The 19971-nt window shown below is 48.9% G+C and overlaps 1 protein-coding gene across 1 annotated transcript in view; it reads left to right on the top strand.

Moving 5' to 3' along the window:
• The first annotated feature begins 855 nt into the window (after positions 1–855).
• RAB43 (RAB43, member RAS oncogene family) overlaps positions 856–19971 on the top strand; it is a 35987-nt gene continuing 16871 nt past the window's right edge. Inside the window, exon 1 of the mRNA XM_025885736.2 lies at positions 856–1200. Within this exon, the coding sequence (XP_025741521.1) occupies positions 997–1200 (204 nt within the window). The 5' untranslated portion in view covers positions 856–996. The remainder of the gene's footprint in view (positions 1201–19971) is intronic.

The raw sequence follows: 19971 nt of genomic DNA, 5'->3' as shown, positions 1-19971 counted from the left end.
CTCTAGATCCCTTCTCCTGAGAGTCCTGAAAGGGGGGTCACCTTGAGGACACAGCCTTCAGGTCCCTTTCCCCATTGGGATTCTGGTCTTCACCCCAGTTTTGTAGGTGACTTAATTTCCGGCCTCACTGAAGCCTCATCGTTCCTTGTAGTGGGCCGCTATGCCTTTGCCTTCTGTGTGGGAAGATGCTACCACCTCTCCCATCCCCTATTGGAGGAATTCTGCCGTGGCTGTCCCCTTCCCAGTGATCCATTCTAGAGGAGGCCATTCTGGGTGCAAGGGCTGGGTTAATGGCCCCAGGCCTGCAGGCCCACCCAGAGACTCCACCGTACCCTTGAGTCCGCTCCTCATTCCACCCTTGAGGCAACCTGGCCCGCGGCGGTGGGGGGCGTGGCGAGGGCTGGGGGCGGTGCCGAGGGCGGAGTTGGGTTGTGGGCGGGCTTAGGGGCGGGGCTGAGAAGCGGACAGTCCCCGGGCCGAGGGCCGCAAGTCGGTCTGGGGGCGGGGCCGAGAGCGGTGCTGGGGGCGGAGTCTGGCCGGGGCGGTGCTGGGGGCGGTTCTGAGGGCGGAGTCTGATCGGGGGTGTGGCTGAGGGCGGGGTCTGTCCCGCGAAGTGCTGAGGTTAGAGTGGGGATGGGGCGGGCCCAAGGTGCTGAGGGTAGAGTCGGGCTGGGGCGGGGCTGAGGCCGGGCGCGAGGGCCGGACTGGCCCAGAACGAGCAGAGGGCCGGCCGCGGAGCTTTACGGAGGCGGGACTAGGCGAGTCCCGGGCTGAGCGGAGGCCCGCGGGGCTCCGGGCTGGCCGGGGTCGGGGGGGCGGAGGGGGCGGGGGGGCTGCCGGGGCGGGGCCGGGGCGGAGCCGGGCCGGGGCCGGCTGTCGGCGGCGCCCCTACTTCAGGTGTTGCGGCGGTTCCACGTCGCCAGGCGGTCCGCTGCTTCCGTGAGCTCAGGCTTCCCTCAGTGTCCGGAGCGCCGGCCCTTCGGCTCCCGCGCGGCCATGGCGGGGCCGGGCCCGGGCGCGGGAGACCCGGACGAGCAGTACGATTTCCTGTTCAAGCTGGTGCTGGTGGGCGACGCTAGCGTGGGCAAGACGTGCGTGGTGCAGCGCTTCAAGACGGGCGCTTTCTCGGAGCGCCAGGGCAGCACCATCGGCGTCGACTTCACCATGAAGACGCTGGAGATCCAGGGCAAGCGGGTCAAGGTGGGAGGCCCGGCCTGGGGTCGCCGCGCGGGGGTGGCCTGGCCCTCTGGCTGCCGCGCAGCCCGGGCTCCGACGGGCACCGGGTGTCGACCGAGGCCCCTAGAAGACGCTCCCTCAGCGGGGGCGGCCTCAGGCCGCAGCGAGCGCCCTGGATTGTCTTGAGGTTTCTGGCAAATCTCTTTCGATTCCCTTTCCCTTCCTCCTGTCGGAGCAGGCCTGGGCCTCGGTGTCTGAGTCAGGTTCAGTCCTCAGAGCGCCGGCCTTGGGGTGTGTGTGTGTGTGTGTGTGTGTGTGTGTGTGTCTGTCTGTCTGTCTGTCTTGGGGGTAGTGCGGCGGGAGGAGGCCCTGCCCGCCGGAGCTCACACCCTGGGGGCACTTCTCCAAAATAACTTCGCCAGTGGAAGGCAGCAGAGCGCCTCGGAGTGCGGGGGACAGAAGGCCGCCTGGCTGGCCTGACCCTTCCCCACCGCGATCGAAGCCCCCAGCTCGGCCCTGGTGGGGGGAACTCGGCCAGAAAACTACACCCCCCCACGACTAGGAGGGATCAGGAAGTAGTTGTTTCTAGGACCGGAGGGCCAAAACTTTTTGTCAGAATTTCCGGCCTGGCCACGCCTCCCTGCAGTCTCTTTGTGGACCTGGTGGTGGAACTTTACTCGACGAGGGCCAGCCCTGGGTCCCCTCCCCCAGCTGGAGTTTGATAGAAACTGAAAAGTTCACAGATACCGGAAGGTGGGGGAGAGGACCAAACTTTGGCAATGACTCTGAATAGAAACAGCAGGATGTAGTTGCCACAATGTCCTGGCAATGGTTTGATAAATAATATTTGTGATTAATGAATCAGAGTTTCTTTAACCTGGCTACCAGCCCTACCTAATAGAGTTAGGAGACCGTGGCCAGGGCAGAGCATTGTTTTTGCTCAGTAACTTAACTGAGCTGTGCAGAAATCTTTTCCATTCTTTCATGGTTTTCAGTTCACATGATCTTCAGGACAGCTCTTAAGAGCACGGGGCAGGGGCAGCACAGGGCAAGTGTTATCTCCTGTTATCTCTGTGTTTTCTAGAAGCTGAGCCAGGGTATTGGAGTCCCTTGAGACCGAATGCTCTGATGCTTTGCGTCCCTGGGCTGCTGTAGCCCTGCTCATGTTTGCCTTTTGCCAGGGTACTTAGCTCTTTGTTTCTGTAAAATTGGGATAATTTCTGGGTGTTGCCTACCTCCTGTCCCTCCATGGAGAAGTAGTAAGCCAACAAACTTTACATGACCACAGTGAGTTCATGTGCCACAGGAAACAGAGACTCCCTGCCTGAAGGGTTTTGTTTTGTTTTGTTTTAAAGAATCTTTTCGGTTTCTCTGTGTTTTTGGTTTCCTTAGCTTAGAAAAAAAAAAAAAAGAGCAAGGTGTGGCAGGCAGCTTTGAGTCATTTTTTGGGACCACCCCTTTGGAACAGGTGGCGAGGGAAGGGCTGTAGGATGGGTGGAGTGTGTCTATGGATGAGTTTGTGCCCTGTGATGATGCCAGCAGCCACAGGGAAAGCGGAGTGCCTAAAATATAGGCATAAATAGCAGTGGTGTAAAAAAAAAAAAAATAGCAGTGGTGTTCCTGCAAGCTGTCGGCCTTCTCCTGCACCCGAGTGTTTGTGGTGGCTGGGTGCTGACGGTGGTCAAGGAGGGGGCAGGGTGTTCCTGTTGACCTGGCGAGATAACAGCCTGTGCCCCAGTGGAGCCTAGGGTGTGCTGTGTACCCGAGCGCAGGTTATGCAATGCGGGGCAGGCAGTTCGTGATTTCTGTACCTTATGGTCACCTCCACGTTCTCAGGAGGCCGCCGTGTGTGATTGTGATCAGCACGGGGTAGGGATGGTAAAACCCCTCGGTAGTTAGAACGGCTGCCCCTCTTGAGAGGCCGTTGTGTGCCAGCTGATGTGCAGATGTGTTCTTATTAACCCTGTACTGGCATAGGACAGGCTGGCCCCAGGACACAGCCAGTCACTGACCGAAGTGGGCATTTTTCTTCCAGTGTTTCTGACTCCATAGCATTGAGGGCTTTCCCCTATGCCAGACTGCTTCTTAGAATCTGTTTGGAGTGGGAAAGTCTTTGGCATTTATCTACCTCCTCATTTTGCAGTCAGGGAAACCTGGGGCCCAGAGTGCTAAAGAGGCTTTGGATTGAAACTGAGCAGCAGTGGGTGGGGAACAGTCCATCAACAGCAGTTTTGGGGCTCTACTGACTCAGCAGGAGCAAGTCATTTTTGCTTTCCAGGTCTGTTTCCTCATCCATAAAATGCCTCGGAGGTGTCTTGGTTTTTTTAAAAAAAACTTCAGGTTTGTTAGAGTTAAATTGATACTCCTTAAGCTTCACCCATTTTAGGTGTACCGTTCTGTGAATTCTTTTTTTTTTTTTTAAGATTTTATTTATTTGGCAGAGAGAGACACAGCGAGAGAGGGAACACAAGCAGGGGGCGTGGGAGAGGGAGAAGCAGGCTTCCCGCTGAGCAGGGAGCCCGATGCGGGGCTCGATCCCAGGACCCTGGGATCATGATCTGAGCCGAAGGCAGACGCCCAACGACTGAGCCACCCCGGCGCCCCCGTTCTGTGAATTCTGACGAAATGTATACAGTCCCATAGTCACCACCACAGTCACAGTATAGAATATTTCCAGCAACCCACAAAGTTCCCTTGTGTCCTTTTTTGTCAGTGTCCTCCCTTCACCCCAGCCCCTGTCAATCACCGATCTGTTTTCTGTCCCTATAGTTTCAGCAGTGTGATTTTTTTTTTTTTTTAAGATTTTGTTTATTTATTTGACGGAGACACAGCAAGAGAGGGGAACACAAGCAGGGGGAGTGGGAGAGGGAGAAGCAGGCTTCCCGCCAAGCAGGGAACCCGATGCGGGGCTCGATCCCAGGACCCTGGGACCATGACCTGAGCAGAAGGCAGACGCCTAATGACTGAACCACCCAGGCGCCCTCGGCAATGTGATTTTAACTGGAACCTTTGAGGAGCCAGATTTTATTGTTATTGTTCCTACAGAAAGTGTGACCACATCAGGGATTTTGTTTAAAACCTTTCCAGGGGCTATCTGGGGCCGAGCAAGGCTCCAGCATGATCCCCCAAAACTCCTCTCCTTGTTCTGCGGCTTTTGTTAGAGCTTGACGAGCCCAGAGATAGATCACCTGGTGTTTTTCCAGCTCCTCTGAGCCCCAGTGCTTGGGGGTGCCGTGGGGGTCAAGGGGGAAGGCCAGGAGGCCACAAGTTCAGAAGGGCCTTAACTAACTTCCCACCCAGCCAGAGCAGAACCACTTTTATCCAGTTCTATATTGAGGTTCCACTTGTTTTTATTTGGCTGAAAGGTTCTGCTGGTAAAAAAAATAAAAAAGTTTGCAACATCACAGATCTAATTAAACCCCTTTATTTCTATAGTCACTTCCTGTTGCAACCAGAATGACATCCAGACTCCTCACCTGAAGAGGTGGGCCCCTGTCTCCCTTGGCCGGTGTACCTCCTTCCCTCTGCCCCTCACTCACTGCGCTCTAGCCTCGGTAGCCCTTTCTGTCCTTCAGACACGCCTGCCTTGGGCTCTTTGTATCTGTCCTCCCCGCCCCCGTCATAGCATGTCCCTACATCCCCCTGCTGCTTCATCATTTGGCTCCCACTGCAAATGCCTCCTCCTCAGAGAGAGGCCTTCCCTGACCTTCTGGACCCTCTGTCCCATTACAGGGTGAGTTCAGGGGTAAGTTCATAGCACTTATCAGGACTTGAAATGACCTCATGTGTTGGTCTCCTGTACAAGGTCTGTCTACTCCTCGAAAGTGCAGGGATTTAGTCTGCTTTGTGGGCCTGTGAGTCCCCCCACACCTACAACAGTGTTAGACATATGGCACACAGAACATGTCTGGGAATTGATTTTTATTAATAGAGGGGAAGCTGGGGCGCCTGGGTGGCTCAGTTGGTTAAGCAACTGCCTTCGGCTCAGGTCATGATCCCGGAGTCCCGGGATCGAGTCCCACATCGGGCTCCCTGCTCAGCGGGGAGTCTGCCTCTCCCTCTGACCCTCTTCCCTCTCGTGCTCTCTATCTCTCATTCTCTCTTTCTCAAATAAATAAATAAAATCTTTAAAAAAAAAAATAGAGGGGAAGCTGAGGTCAAAATAAGTGAAGTGTGACCAGCATGCCTAAGGCCACACACAAATCAGGGGCAAAACCAGGACTTGAACCCAGGGTCTGCCTGGGTCCTAAGCCCAGGGCTCATTTTGACACTTGCCACCCGTCTGAGTCCCTCTGAGTTCAGAATGATGACCCTGGGAATCTACAAGTTAATGAATCTAGTAAAAATGCAGTTGCAGCCACCGTACTTTGAGAAACAACGTGGACTTGGGCATTTTATAGATTTTTCAGTAATAAGGATTGAAGCCCTAGCAAGTTTCAGGATGTTTGTCTGCTACCAGAACGTCTAGCCAGCTCTGAACAGCTCACCTAGCCTGCTGTGCTGGTTAGTAAGGCTCCATATAGGGTGATGGGTTCCTGTGCCCACCCCATTTGGATTCACATAGCTCTAGCTATGCAGGTTGAACTTTAAGAGCGAATCTGGGAGGGTGGGGGGCTGCATCTTCCAAACTGTGAAGTCTCTGAAAGAGAACACTGGCTTAGGAGTCTGAAGGTCCGAGTCTTACTTCCGGCCTCACCACAACCGTGGCCAATTCCTTTTCCCTTCTTAGACCCCACAGCTTCCGCATTTGTGAGTTGGGACTAATGATCTTTGCTCTGCCCACTTCTTAGGGTTGTTGGAAAACTATGGACATGCTTAAACTAGTATAAAAAATTCCCTTTATATATATTTGAATAGATAATCCGTCTACACGGTCCAGAATTTCAAAATTTCAAAGGTATAAAAAGGCAGACAGTAAAAAAAAAAATCTCCCTTTCACCTTCGTCCTCCAACCCCGCAGTGCCCTCTAAGAAGAATCAATTGGTGTTACTGGTTTCTTTTCTATCCTGAGAGTGCTATTGCGAATAAAACCAAGGAATTACAAATATGAGGACTTAAATTATTATGGCCGTTGTTACCCTTTTCCTCCTTATCTCAGACAGATGATTTCTTAACTCACCCTTCCCCACTCTTTGCTCCCCGCCCCCGCTGCCCCCCAACCTCACTATCCCCCAGGAAATCTCAGCCAGTTCTAAATCCTTAAAACATTCTTACTGCTCCTCTACTCTCTCTTATCTGGGACAACACAAAGGCCTGTTATGTAAACTCGTTTTGCAGATCACTGGGGACACAGGCCTCAAGTCCACACACAGAGGTTAGCCTTGTCGAATTGTACCCCCTTTATTCAGCTCTCTGTCGGGTTCACTCTCCCCTTTTTGAGGATGTTGCCAGATCTCTCCTTCGCTGAGGTAAAGTGTATGCCCTTGGGCCTTGGCTCTGAAGCTTCCCTAGGCCCTACAAGTCACCTTTGTTTTTGTAGCTGCTCCTGGCACTTCCCAAAGAGGGGGCAGGCAGGGAAATAGGAACCGCCTTCTTTTTAAAGTTTGCATCTTTGGTCCTTCCAATCAGGGGTCTGATTTTGCTGTTTGGATCAGGTGCTTTTCTGATTTGGATCTTATTGATTTGACTTTTTCAGTTTTGATCAGAAATAGCTAAAGGACTGTTAGATTAGAAAGAAGTTCTGGGTCATGCGGATTGTCTGGAGAAATCTGTTCTTGAGGCCAATGACAGCCATCCGTTGCAAAATAAACCTTGCCTCCTGAGGTTTCTAAAAGTCCTGAAGTAGCGCGGGTTGTGGAAAGACAGTGGAAGGAGGGCCAGTGTTGGACCCATGAGGCACCATCTTAAAATCTTGACTCTGCCATGTAGCTCTTTGGGCATGTGACATCACTGCTTCTAATCTGCTTCTCTGCAAACCTCTTAGCTTTAGGAACCTGGCCCATTGCAGATCGTTAGGAAATGGGGACTGACATTGGTGTGAAAATCACCTGGGAGAGAGAGTGGCGTGGGGCTTCTCAGCTTGGGTGCCCAGCTGACCTTGTGCAAGTCACTTCACCGATCTGTTACTCCCATCAGTGAGCTGCAGAAAGAATCCCTGTCTCACCTACCCACACAGGGTTTGCTTGAGGTCACCCTGTGAGAAGGACCACCATCTTACAGAGCGGGACATGAAGGCTTGTATGTGGCAGATTAGAACAGAACCTAGCCTTCTGGCTCCTGGTCTGGTGCTTATTCTCACTGCTGTGCTGTGCCTTCTCCCACTGGTAGTACGTGCACAAACACCACACACGCGCGGAAAGGTTTGGGACGAGTCTAATATCTGGGCCGTCATATATCACTTACATTTTACATTTTTTGTGTGTTTTGATTAGCAGTACCGTATCAGCATCCTAATGCCAGGTGCTGGTTAAACAAACAAATCCTTATTCATTCAGATGAATTGGGTGAATTGGTACATATGGCTAGTGTGAGCAAACGAAAAAGCCCATCTTCTAGAATGGCTTACAAAATGCTGTTCTGTTGAACATAGAGCAACAGAACCCGAGCTAGTGCTGTTAGAGAGAGAATCTCTCCAACCTGCTGTGATAAATTGATAAGCAAGGACCATTGCTCATTAATAGCTTCTATATCTATACCATGACATACATGGATTCCTCTGATCTTACTTGTACTCCTTTGCCTTGTAAACCTCCCTTTCTTGGACTGGAAAAACAGGAACTTAGTCCTACATGAGGTATGTAAACATTGTGAGTTCTTCGAGGTTTTTGCACCTGTTCGTTAGTGTTTGAGGTGACACCATCCCGAATTTGGAGTGTGACTAAGGAGTAATGTGACTAATTTGTAAAAAAAAAAAAAAAAATAGCAACCTAGAACCTGATGTGTCCATGGGTGCTGCCCCTTTCAAAATCGTCTCCTTGAGAAATTGTGTGCGTTATTTCCCAAATGTTTGATCAGCTGTGACGATCCTTATTCACATTCTTCAGAGCCTGCAGCTCTTCCTTCTGGCAGGTCCTTCAGGGGTGTATTTGAGAGTGTTCCATAGTGGTAGCGTTCTTTGGTCCAAAGTGAAGTCTAAGCATAAAGTCACAATTCTGGTGCATGTCAGTCCAGGGGGCTTGCCCAAGGGCCCTGATAGCAACTGCAGTGTGTGTTGGGCAGCGACAGGTCATTGGAGTGTGTCATCTCTTGAGGCGACTGCTTTTTAAGGGGATGCTGTTCATCTTAATGCGAGAGGCCCAAAAGGTTGGCTACCAGCTCACAGCTCATGGTTAGTGGGTTAGGTTAGCTGATGTGGATGGTGTTGGACCATTTCCTCACTGAAGGATCCCATCACTCACTGAAAAAAAAAAAATCCTATAATTTCCAGCCAGGGAATCCCAACTCCTGCCATTTTGATGCCAGAGAAAGATAAAAATTAGATATTTTTAAAATGAAAAATATTCTGGGGCATCTGGGTGGCTCAGTTGGTTAAGCATCCAACTCTTTTTTTTTTTTTTTTAAGATTTTATTTATTTATGAGAGACAGAGAAAGAGGCAGAGGCAGAGGGAGAAGCAGACTCCCTGTGGACCAGGGAGCCCGATGTGGGACTCGATCCCAGGACCCCAGGTTCATGACCAAAGGCAGACGCCTAACTGACTGAGCCACCCAGGTGCCCCACCATTCAACTCCTGATTTTGGCTCAGGTCATGATCTCAGGGTCGTGAGATCGAGCCCCAGGTCAGGCTCCATGCTCAGTGGGGAGTCTGCTTGAGATTCTCTCTTCCTTTGCCCCTCTCCCCAACTTGTGCTCTCTCTCAAATAAATAAGTAAAGAAATAATCTAAAAAAAATGAAAAATGTTCCGTTCACATTTTCCAATGAAAAGCTTTGATTTTTTTGTTTGTTTAACTTGTTTTTTTATTCTTGGGTTTTAACTCTCATGGGTACACAAATATGATTTCGTGATGAAAAAAGTAGATCTTAGCTGTCAGAATAAACTTCAGTTTCTAGCTATGAATTGTTAATATCGTCCCTGTTGACATTATAGATAATTACATAAAGATCAGTTTTATAAAATACATGAACATTCTTTGAAATACATAGAAAAAAAAGTCTGTTTTATTATTGAGATCACAAGGTAAATACCTCAGTGTAAACTCTGACTCTAGGGTTTTCTTTGGGTTCTTTTCCCCAGAATAAGCCCTTGGTAAGTGTTGGCTGAATGAACTAGCAAGTAGTGAGAGAGAGACAGAGAGGGAGGGAGGGAGAGAAAGAGGGAGAAGGGAGAGCCTTCTAAGCAGGGAAGGGTATCAGTGAACCTCTGCTTGAAGGGTTGGGTTCATGCAGGAGCTTAAGGGCTCCTGGCCAGGGAGGGGAGATAATTGTCAGGTGAAAATGGGAGACCTTATAGGAACTCGGTGTTTTGTTTTGTTTTGATTTTATGACTTGAGAAATAGTGTCACCATAGCGCAAGTTGATGGGCAAAGTTTTTGTAGACTGGTTTGCTGAAAAGCCTAATCTCTTAAAATGTAACTGGCAAAGTTAGGCTAATTTGATGTGAAACAGTCGTGGTTGGTATTTTCAAGCCTAGTGTGAAAAACTCATTAAGTATTAAAAGGACTCCAAGCTATAGAATTCCAGCTAGCTTCTTCTTTTTGCCACTCAGGGGTTCCCCTGCCTCTGAGCAGGAGCGTGATAATGGATGGAAGGCCGTGGTGTGTTAAGATGTTTTGGGGCAGTTTGCTCTGCGTGTGTACATGTATGTATACATCAAGAGATTATTATTTTGCTTTACGTGAGTTGGCCTTACTTGACTGTCATTATTTGTTTTTTAAAGATTTTATTTATTTATTTGACAGAGAGAGACACAGCGAGAGAGGGAACACAAGCAGGGGGAGTGGGAGAGGGAGAAGCAGGCTTCCTGCCGAGCAGGGAGCCCGATGCGGGGCTTGATCCCAGGACCCTGGGGTCATGATCTGAGCCGAAGGCAGACGCTTAATGACTGAGCCACCCAGGCGCCCCTTGACTGTCATTTTTTAAAAGATTTTTAAAATTTATTTTAGAGAGAGTGAGAATGTGACTGGGGAGAAAGGCAGAGGGGGAATAGAGTCCCAAGCGGACTGTGCTCTGAGTGCAGAACCCGAGGTGGGGCTCGATCCCACAACCCCAAGATCGTGACCTGAGCTGAAATTAAGAGTCGGACGGATGCTCAACTGACTGAATCGCCCAGGTGCCCCCTTACTTGACAATTTTGTCTAAAGTAGCACTCTGCCAAGTTCCTTAAAAAAAATCTTTATTGAGATATAATCCATATACCGTAGAACTCCCCCATTTAAAGTGTTCAGTTCACTGTGGTGTTGTATTCTCAGAGTTGTATAACCATCACCACAATCAATTTTCAGATATTTTCACTGCCCCCAAAAGAAACCTGCTACCCTTGAGCAGTCATTCCCGTTCCTACCTCCCTATAGCCCCTGGCAACCGCTTGTCTACTTTCTGTCTCTACAGGGCTGCCTGTTCTAGACATTCCAGATAAATGGAAACCTACAGTATTGTGGGTTTTCCTGTGTCCGGCTTCCTTCACCAAGCATAACGTTTTTGAGGTCTGAGTTACTTTATATCCCTTGCTTTGTTTTTTCCTTCCTAGCACTTACTACCACCCCATGTCTTGCTCACTTGTTTGTTCCCAGGCCCGGGAGGGCATGTGAGCTCTGCTGTGTACCAGCACTTAGCACTGCACCCTCTCTGCTGTTGTTGAATGAACTACATGAAGCCCTCTGCCCCTCACTTTTCAGTGCTGACTTTCTGCATCACAAAGTATGTCTTGGCCACTGTTGGATCTCTCTCCCATGCCGTCCTCTTAGTAATTTGGAAATACATATGTCCTGTCTCTATTCATCTTGTTAAATGTTAAATACATATTCAAATTTACATTTTCCTACCCGTGGTCTAGAATTAGTATTTATTTCTTTGACCCTAGGAGGACAAGAACGCCGGCACACTTTCCCTCCCTCCTCATTGCCTCCCCACCCCCAGTTTCCACATTGAAATCATCTGGGATTCAAGGGCCAGATCATTATTGATGGGTTTTTTTTGACATTTTGCATCAACAGTTATTTTAATTCCTTTGATTTATTTAATTCCAAGTTTTATTTATTTATTTTTGACTTACTGTTTTTTATTACTTTATTTTAGTTCATTTGCATTTTGCCTGAATTGTTCCTCAAGTGATTCTTTCAGAAAGAATCTGTAAGTGACTCTTGAAATCAAGTGACCCTTGATTTCTTATGTTCTGAAATCTTACCATAGTGTACCTAGGTTGTGGGATATTTTTTCATTCACCTTGCTCTGAACTCAGTAGGTATAACCAGAGTGAAAATTCCTGTATTTCTAAAGGTCTAAGGATTTTTTTTTTTTTAGGATTTATTTCTTTATTTTAGAGAGAGAGAGAGAGAGCAAGCAAGCATGGTGGGGGGAGGAACAAAGGGAGAGGGCGAGAGAAACCCAGGCAGACTCTACGCTGAGCGTGGAGCAGATGTGGGGCTCGATCTCAGGACCCTGGGATCATGACCTGAGCCAAAACCAAGAGTTGGATGCTTAACCTACTACATCACCCAGGCACCCCTAAAGGTCTAAGGAATTTTTAAAAATGCATTTGATTAGCTCCTCTTCTCCCCTCTGGAGCTTGCATGGTACAGGAGCTGGAATTTAGGGTCTGTTCTTCACATCTCATATCTTCTCCATCTCAACAGCATGGTGCTCTACTGTGCTGTGTTCTGGACAAACCCTGGGCTTCACCTTCCAGCACACTGATTTCCTTTTCAGCTGTGTCTGTTCCTTTTTTTTTTTTTAAAGATTTATTTATTTTAGAGAGAGAGAGAGCATGAGTGGGAGGGGCAGAGGGAGAGGAGAGAGATTCTTTTTTTTTTTAAGATTTTATTTATTTATTTGAGAGAGAGAGAATGAGAGAGAGCACAAGAGGGAAGAGGGTCAGAGGGAGAAGCAGACTCCCTGCTGAGCAGGGAGCCCAACGCGGGACTTGATCCCGGGACTCCAGGATCATGACCTGAGCCGAAGGCAGTCGCTTAACCAACTGAGCCACCCAGGCGCCCCAGGGAGAGAGATTCTTAAGCAGACGCTGAGCGCAGTGCTGAGCGCAGAGCCCAACCCGGGGCTCCATCCCAAGATCATGACCTGAGCCAAAATTGAGAGTCAGACGCTTTAACCAAATGCGCCACCCAGGCGTCCCTCAGCTGTATCTGTTCTTTTTTTTTTTTAATGTTTTATTTATTTATTCATGAGAGTCAGAGAGAGAGAGGCAGAGGCAGAGGGAGAAGCAGGCTCCCCGCCGAGCAGGGAGCCCGATGTGGGACTTGATCCCAGGACCCTGGGATCATGACCTGAGCCGAAGGCAGACGCCTAACCATCCGAGCCACCCAGGCACCCAGCTGAATCTGTTCTGACCATTCATTCCATCTCTTGTTTGATTTTGATAATTACAGTTTTAGTTTCCACGATCTCCAGTTGGTTCTTTTTCATATCAGTAATATTTTCATTCTGCAGATATTAATACTCTTATTTTCCCCAACTTTTTATTATGAAAACTGTCAAGCATATAGAAAAGCTGAAAGAAGAGCACAATAAACCCGAAACCTATCCTCCACCTAGATTCAGCAGTTGTTCTGTTTTACTCTGCTTCATCTTTCTGTATATGTAATATACCTTTTTTTTTAATTTGAAAATAAGTTGCAGATAACATGATATATCACCCCATAGCTCAACATACAACTTTTAAGAATAGGCATGATTTTTTTTTTTTTATTTTTTAAACTCCAGTGTAGTTCACATACAGTGTTACTAGTTTCAGGTATACGGTATCATGATTCAACAGTTCTATACATTGTTCAGTGCTCTTCATGATAAGTGTACTCTTAACGCCCTTTATCTGTTTCACCCATCCCCACTCCTATCTCTGGCAGCCACTAGTTTATTCTCTGTATTTAAGGTTGTTTGTTTGTTGTCTCTTTTCGTTTGTTTGCTCATTTGTTTTCTTTTTTTTCATTTGTTTTGTTTCTTCAATTCCACATATGAGTGAAACCATATGGTATTTGTCTTTCTCTGTCTGCCTTATTTTATTTAGCATTGTACCCTCTAGGTCTGTCCATGTTGTTGCAAAGGTCTCATTCTTTTTTATGGCTGAGTAATATTCCATTGAATATATTTACCACATCATTTTTATCCATTCATCTGTGGTTGGGTGATTGGGTTACTTCCATGTCTTAGCTATTGTAAATAATGCTTCAGTAAACATAGGGGTGTATATATCTTTCAGAATTAGTGTTTTCATTTTCTTTGGGTAAATACCGAGGAGTGGAATTATTGGATCATAGGGTAGTTCTATTTGTAATTTTTTGAGGTGCCTCCATACTTTTTCCCACGGTGGCTGCACCAGTTTGCATTCCCACCAGTGGTGTGTGCAAGGCTTTCTTTTTCTCCACATCCTCGCTAACACTTCCTATTTCTTTCTTTCTTTCTTTTTTAAGATTTTATTTATTTATTTGAGAGAGAGAGAGAGAAAGAATGAGTGGGGCGGGGGTGTGCCTGGGGTGGCTCAGTTATTAGGCGTCTGCCTGCGGCTCAGGTCATGATCCCAGGGTTCTGGGATGGAGCCCCACATCGGGCTCCCAGCTCGGTGGGAAAGCCTGCTTCTCCCTCTCCCACTCCCCCTGCTTGTGTTCCCTCTCTTCACTGTGTCTCTCTGTCAAATAAATAAAATCTTAAAAAAAAAAAAAGTGAGCAGTGGGGAGAGACAGAGGGAGAGGGAGAAGCAGACTCCCCTCTGAGTAGACAGCCTGATGTGGGGTTTGATCCCAGGACGCTGGCATCGTGACCCAAGCCAAGGGCAGATGCTTAACCAACTGAGCCACCCCGGTGCCCCAATACTTCCTATTTCTTGTCTTTTTGATTTTAGTCATTCTGACAGGTGACAGGTGGTGACATCTCATTGTGGTTTTGATTTTTATTTCCCTGATATGAATAAGCACAATACTTTTAACACACCTAAGTAAATCAGTACAGTTGACCCTCGAACAGCTGGGTACACTTCTATGCAGATTTTTTATAGTACAGTTCTGTAAATGTATTCTCTCTTCCTTATGACTTAATAACATTTTCTCTAGCTTATTTTATTGTAAGAATATGGCATATAATACATATAATATACAAAAATATGTGTTAATCGACTATGTTATCTACAAGTCTTTGCATCAATAGTAGCCTATTGTAAAGTTTTTGGGGAGTCAAAAGTATACACAGATTTTTGACTGCCCAGGGGGTTGGTACCCCTGACCCCATGTTGTTCAAGGGTCAACTGGTATTTCTATAAAATAGCATCTACTGTCTAGTCGATTTTTAAGTTTTTCCAACTTTCTCCCTCAAGTTTTTTATAGTGTTTTTCCTCTTTGTTTTTTGTTCTTTTTTTGAAAAACTTTATTTGAGAGTGAGCACGAGCGGGGAGAGGGCCAGAGGGAGAGGGAGAAGGACACTCCCAGCTGAGCAGGGAGCCCGATGTGGAGCTCGATCCCAGGACCCTGAGATCATGATCTGAACTGAAGGCAGACGCTTAACTGACTGAACTACCCAAGGCGCCGCAGTGTTTTTCCTCTTTGAACCAGAGTCCAGTAAAGTTTGGTCCAGAGCAACACCTTGCTTTTTTTTTTTTTAATGACTTTTTGTTGTTGTTGTTGTTAATGATACTGATTTTGGATACTGATTCACTTCCTGGATTTGTCTTATGGTTCCCTTGTGGTGTCTTTGCACTTGTTCCTTTGTCTTCTGTATTTCCTGTAAGCTGGAGGTTGAGTTAGAGCTCACTTCGACTTGGGTGGGACATGGCAGGTGGCACAGGAAGCCAGGTGCCCACATTGGTACTGATGCCTTGGTTTGATCACTTGGTTGGGGTCGTGTCTACCAGATTTCTCTATTCACATTTATTGTTAAAAGATTCCTTTTTGCTCTGTTAACTTTGTTTCCTGGGATATCACTTAAGAGTTGTGGCCTTAAGCTGGCCTTTTCTGCCTGGAACAGTAGACAGGATGAAATGGGATTCCAAGGGGAAAATGCCTGGAACTTCGAAAGTATTCTGTCCAGCTTAATTACAGTTGTTGGTAGATGTGACCATCTGACACCCTGAGACATAAACTGCATATTGGGGACATCATTAGATGGCGACTAGTTGATGGTTTGTCTGTCCGTTCTGTAACTACCTTCTCTTTCCCAGGCACCGTTCTAAGCTCAAGAGAAAAAAAGGTGAGTAAGAGACAGTCCCTGTTCTTCAGGAGCTCGTAACTGGTCGGGGGCACAGATAGGTAAACAGATAGCTAGCGTGTGGTGCTATTAATGTCGTTGCCCAGTTTCTCAACCAGGAATTGGAACACATGGCCTGACAATATGTGTGTGTTTATTTTAGCGACAGCAAGACCGAATATTGAAAATTAGGACCGTCCTTGCAAAGCAGGGCCCTGTGGTTGCCATGGCCATCATGGGGATGTCTGCTGAATGCCAGAGGGGGCACAGAGGAGGCAGCAATCCGCTCTCCCCAGGGTCACGGAGGCAGTGAGTTTCACGTTACGTAGGCCCTGAAAGATAACGTGAATTTCCCAGTGAGGAAAGATAGAAGGGGCTTTAGCTACCAAAGCCATATATGTGTAAAGTCAGGGAGGTGTGGAAGAGGAAGTGTGGGTGTTTGTCCAAGTCGAGCGTAGCTGGAGTGTCAGGGGAGATGAGACGATGCAAGGGGCTCAGCGCCAGACTTCTGATCGTGGAAGGTGCGTCACCTGTGTCCTGAGGGCTGTGGTAGCCCTTTGTGTGGGAGACCCACTGTTTGTCCCTGAGGCTTGATGCCGGCTGGAGGCACCACCAGCCATGACTGAGCGGAGGGGCGGCCAAGGGGTCACGGTTGAGCGGGGCTCCCAGCTTGGCGCACTCTCCATTAACCCTGGTGGCAGGGTGTAGGAGGGACAGTGTGAGGGAAGGCAGATTTCATTTTGGGACTTAGCGCATCTGATCCCTCTCTAGGCTGGGTCCTTGCTGCAGAGGAATTTTGGAAAAAGAGAAGCAGATGGGCATAAGGGAATTAGTGTGGAGGCAGCGAGGGCTCCATGACACCATTTACCCAGGAAGTCGGAGCTCATGGCTGTGGCTTTAGGAATGCTGTCATCGCTTGCTCCTGGCTTCTCCTGGTAGGCATAGGTTGTTGCCACGAGGAGCCGGCAGTCCACCTGTTAGTTATGGGCTCTTCCCAGCCTGGTGGGCCTGCCTGACCACTGAATCCGGGAGGGGGGCTTCTGGCACCCTGCTTCGGTCGGGTCACTCTCTGTTGCCCCATAGTGCTTAAGGGGGCCTGTGAGTGTGGTTTGGTGGCAGCAGGGAAGGAGGCCACAGAGGAAGGACTTGGGTTGTGCTAGATGATCTCGGCTTCCCTGTGAGAGGGAGGAGGGGCATCCCTGGGGAGCCGGTGGCCCTTGGCGAGCGACCGAGGCAAGACTCCTTGATCAGAGGCTTTGGTCTCTTCAACATCTCGTCTTTTCCCCACCAAGACTGTTCAGGAAGGGGTTTGACTGATTCCTGCAGGAGGTATGAATCATTACTGAGGTTTCTCAGAAGAAACAAAACAAAACAAAGCATTTAAGGTTTCTGGAGGAGGCTTGCACACAGTAAAGGGCATGGGCTTTTAGAGTCAGACAAAGCTCTTCTGCCACTGCTTCCCTGTGACCCCTCATGTAGAAAGTAGTAAGACTTACCTTCTAGGGTTGTGAGGATGAAACGGGCCGGCAGAGGTGAACACTAACACAGGTGGCACCCAGAGGTTCTCGAAGCACGTTAGAACCCCTCCTGCGCCCTGTGCTCCCGCCAGCCCTGCAGAGTGGGACTGGTCACCGCTGTTCCCAAGTTCCTGGTGAGGAAATGCCGACTCCTGGCAACTACTGGAACCATCCTTGACCCCTCTGCTGATGGAGTAGAATGGGAACCTGAGATTCCTGATCACTCGTTCACTTCCAGCTACAGATAACCTGCCAAGGAGGGCTGCCTTGTAACAAGGGACACAGAGAGATCTGTGACACTGGGACCTTGGGCAGCTGTGTTTAGGGGGCAGGAGGAGTCTTGAGCTCAGGAGTACACCCGCAGCCCTTACTGCCTGCTGCAGAGAAGCCGTCTGTGTTCAGGACCGTGTTGTTTGCCCCTCCCTGGGTCACTAGCCCAGCGTGTTCTTGCCCTGCTCTCCCTCCCTTGGCCTCTGCCCACCTGCCAGCTAACATCCTGGGCGTTTGGCAGCTTCTCACTATTGCTCCTAAGAGTAACCCGTGTCTCGGTTCTGGCTTGTTGGGAAGCCCCAGGTTGTGCTCTTCCCTGGAGGACTGAGGCAGGAGAAGTGACAGCGGCTGGCCAGAGGAGTGGCCTGCAGACTCCACCTCCTGGTTCAGCTCACCACATCCCAAGACATGATGAAAAATAGCTCAAGAACTCGTATTTGGGTCAGTCTGACCAGTTTTCAGAGTTTTGTCCTGAGAACTAATTTTTCCAAGGTCTTTTTCTACTATGAAGAAACAAGGAACTTTCCACTGTTTGTTTCGTCATGCAGGAGAAAGACTGTTCACATAAAATCCTCTTCTATTTCCACTGGTGGAGACAGTGCTGGACATAGGTTTTGGGAACTGAACCACTAATGGTGTTTTTGGTTTTTTTTTTTAAAGATTTATTTATCTATTTGAGAGAGAGAGAAAGAGAGCACGAGTGGGAGGGGCAGAGGGAGAGGGACAGAATCTCAAGCAGACTCCCCACTGAGCACAGAGCCCAACACGGGGCTTGATCTCATGACTCTGGGATCATGACCTGAGCTGAAATCAAGAGTTGGACACTTAACCAACTGAGCCACGCAGTCACCCCACTAATGGCGCTTTTAACCTAATGAGCAGACTTGATTTTCCACTGGGGCACATAGGAAGCCACTCCTTAGGGACAGCAGGCACAAATCCCTGGAAAGCAGCTTTAGCCCCACCGTACCTCTTTTTTTTTTTAAGATTTTATTTATTTATTTATTTGAGAGAGAGAATGAGAGCGAGAGAGAGCATGAGAGGGGGGAGGGTCAGAGGGAGAAGCAGACTCCCCGCTGAGCAGGGAGCCTGATGCGGGACTTGATCCTGGGACTCCAGGATCATGACCTGAGCCGAAGGCAGTCGCTTAACCAACTGAGCCACCCAGGCGCACCCCCTCCCCCCGTATCTCTTGTCCTCCTCTTGTTCCCTCTCACTGGCCTGACTACCAGGCCCTGCCTTCAGAAGGGTTCCTTTATTATTGAGTACCTGGCTCTGTGCCCTGTTGCTGGTGGCACAAAGGAGTAAGATGGGGTCTCTCCCCTCAAGAGCCCATTCTCGATAGCAAGAGAGAGACTTACAAACCAGGAGCCCCACACAGACAGCCCTAGGCCAGTTCCCACTAAGAAACCTGTTTTTTGGTGCCTACAGAATGGTGATGTGCTGCTTTGTTTTTAATTGGATTTCCTTTAGGCTGCATAATCTTTTCTGTTGTCTTGCTCCATTTCATGTTCCTTGCCTGCCCCCAAATGCACCTTAGTTTGGGGCATTTGAATTAAATGTTGAACATACTCTGCAGTGTGTGCTGTTACAGAGGCAAGAACACAGATGCTAGGGAACAGGAAGGCAAGAAATGAATTCTGCTCTGGGCTGGGGCTTGGTCCTGTGTGTCAGGGAAAGCTCCTGACCAGGTGACTTTTGAACAGGGTCTTGAAGGTTAGGTAGGAGTTCACCAAAAGATGAAGATGAATGCAATCTATCCTAGGAAAAGAAGATAAAGACAAGAATATGCCGTCACGGGTGTAGGGACTCAGAGGGACGGTGTAAACAAGGAGTCATTAACTGTGAAGCTTAGAAGAGAAAATAAGCTTCATCTCTTACCCTGAGACTGTGCTTCCCAGATTGAGGCAGCGATCCATGGGCCCGAGCCCTCCTGTCACCAAGACAGAAGAAGGACCTGAACGTGACCCAGAACCCTTGCAGCCTGGAAATGCCCACCCCCACACTCAGAAGAGGGGAGCCACCCCCACCCGCATCCATTTGAAACTTACCTGACTGACCTCTGCTGAGTGGGAGTGGGGGCAGCTCCCCTCTTCTGAGTGTAAATGCTCTGGGAGCCCTTCTCCATCCTAACTGGGGCTCACTCCTACTCTCCGTGCCCAACAGATGCTTCTGAACTTCACTCCAGATGTCAGCAGCTCTAAAAATTTCCCCAAAGTCCGATGTAAGATAAGAAGGCCTGGCTTGGGGAAGGTAGAGGAGGCAGGCAGCATGCCAGGCAGGAAGTGGGAGAGTTAGGGAGGGCGGGCTGGGGCATAACCCACAGTACAAAGTCCCTGCCTGTTTGTCAAGTGAGTGTTCGGGCAGAGGACTTCCAGCGGGTGGGGTGGTGTTTTCAACTTGGTAGATGCTCTCGGTAGTTTCAGGCTGATGTCGGATACTCACAGTCTCATTAGGATGCGAAGACCCAATGGTTCGCTTTCCTAAGCCAGGGCCTGGAGCCTGAGCTGCTAGATGGAGATCCGACGGGATCTCAGGACCCCACAGGCTCTAAGGGCAGGAAGGGTACTCATCCATCTAGCATGTATTAATCAAGCACCCTCGACATGCCAGGCAGTATGCTGGGTTCTGGGCATATGTGGAAAGCCAGCCATCCAGGCTCTGCCCCGTGAAACTCCTATGAAAGAGAACAGGAAACATTTAAAAAGTGCATGTGTGTGCGTGC

The sequence above is a fragment of the Callorhinus ursinus genome, unplaced genomic scaffold (assembly GCF_003265705.2).
Source record: "Callorhinus ursinus isolate GAN/ISIS: 27379988/994484 unplaced genomic scaffold, GSC_fseal_2.0 scaffold15, whole genome shotgun sequence".
Classification (NCBI taxonomy): Eukaryota; Metazoa; Chordata; class Mammalia; order Carnivora; family Otariidae; genus Callorhinus; species Callorhinus ursinus.
This window is presented reverse-complemented; position numbering and strand designations above follow the sequence as displayed.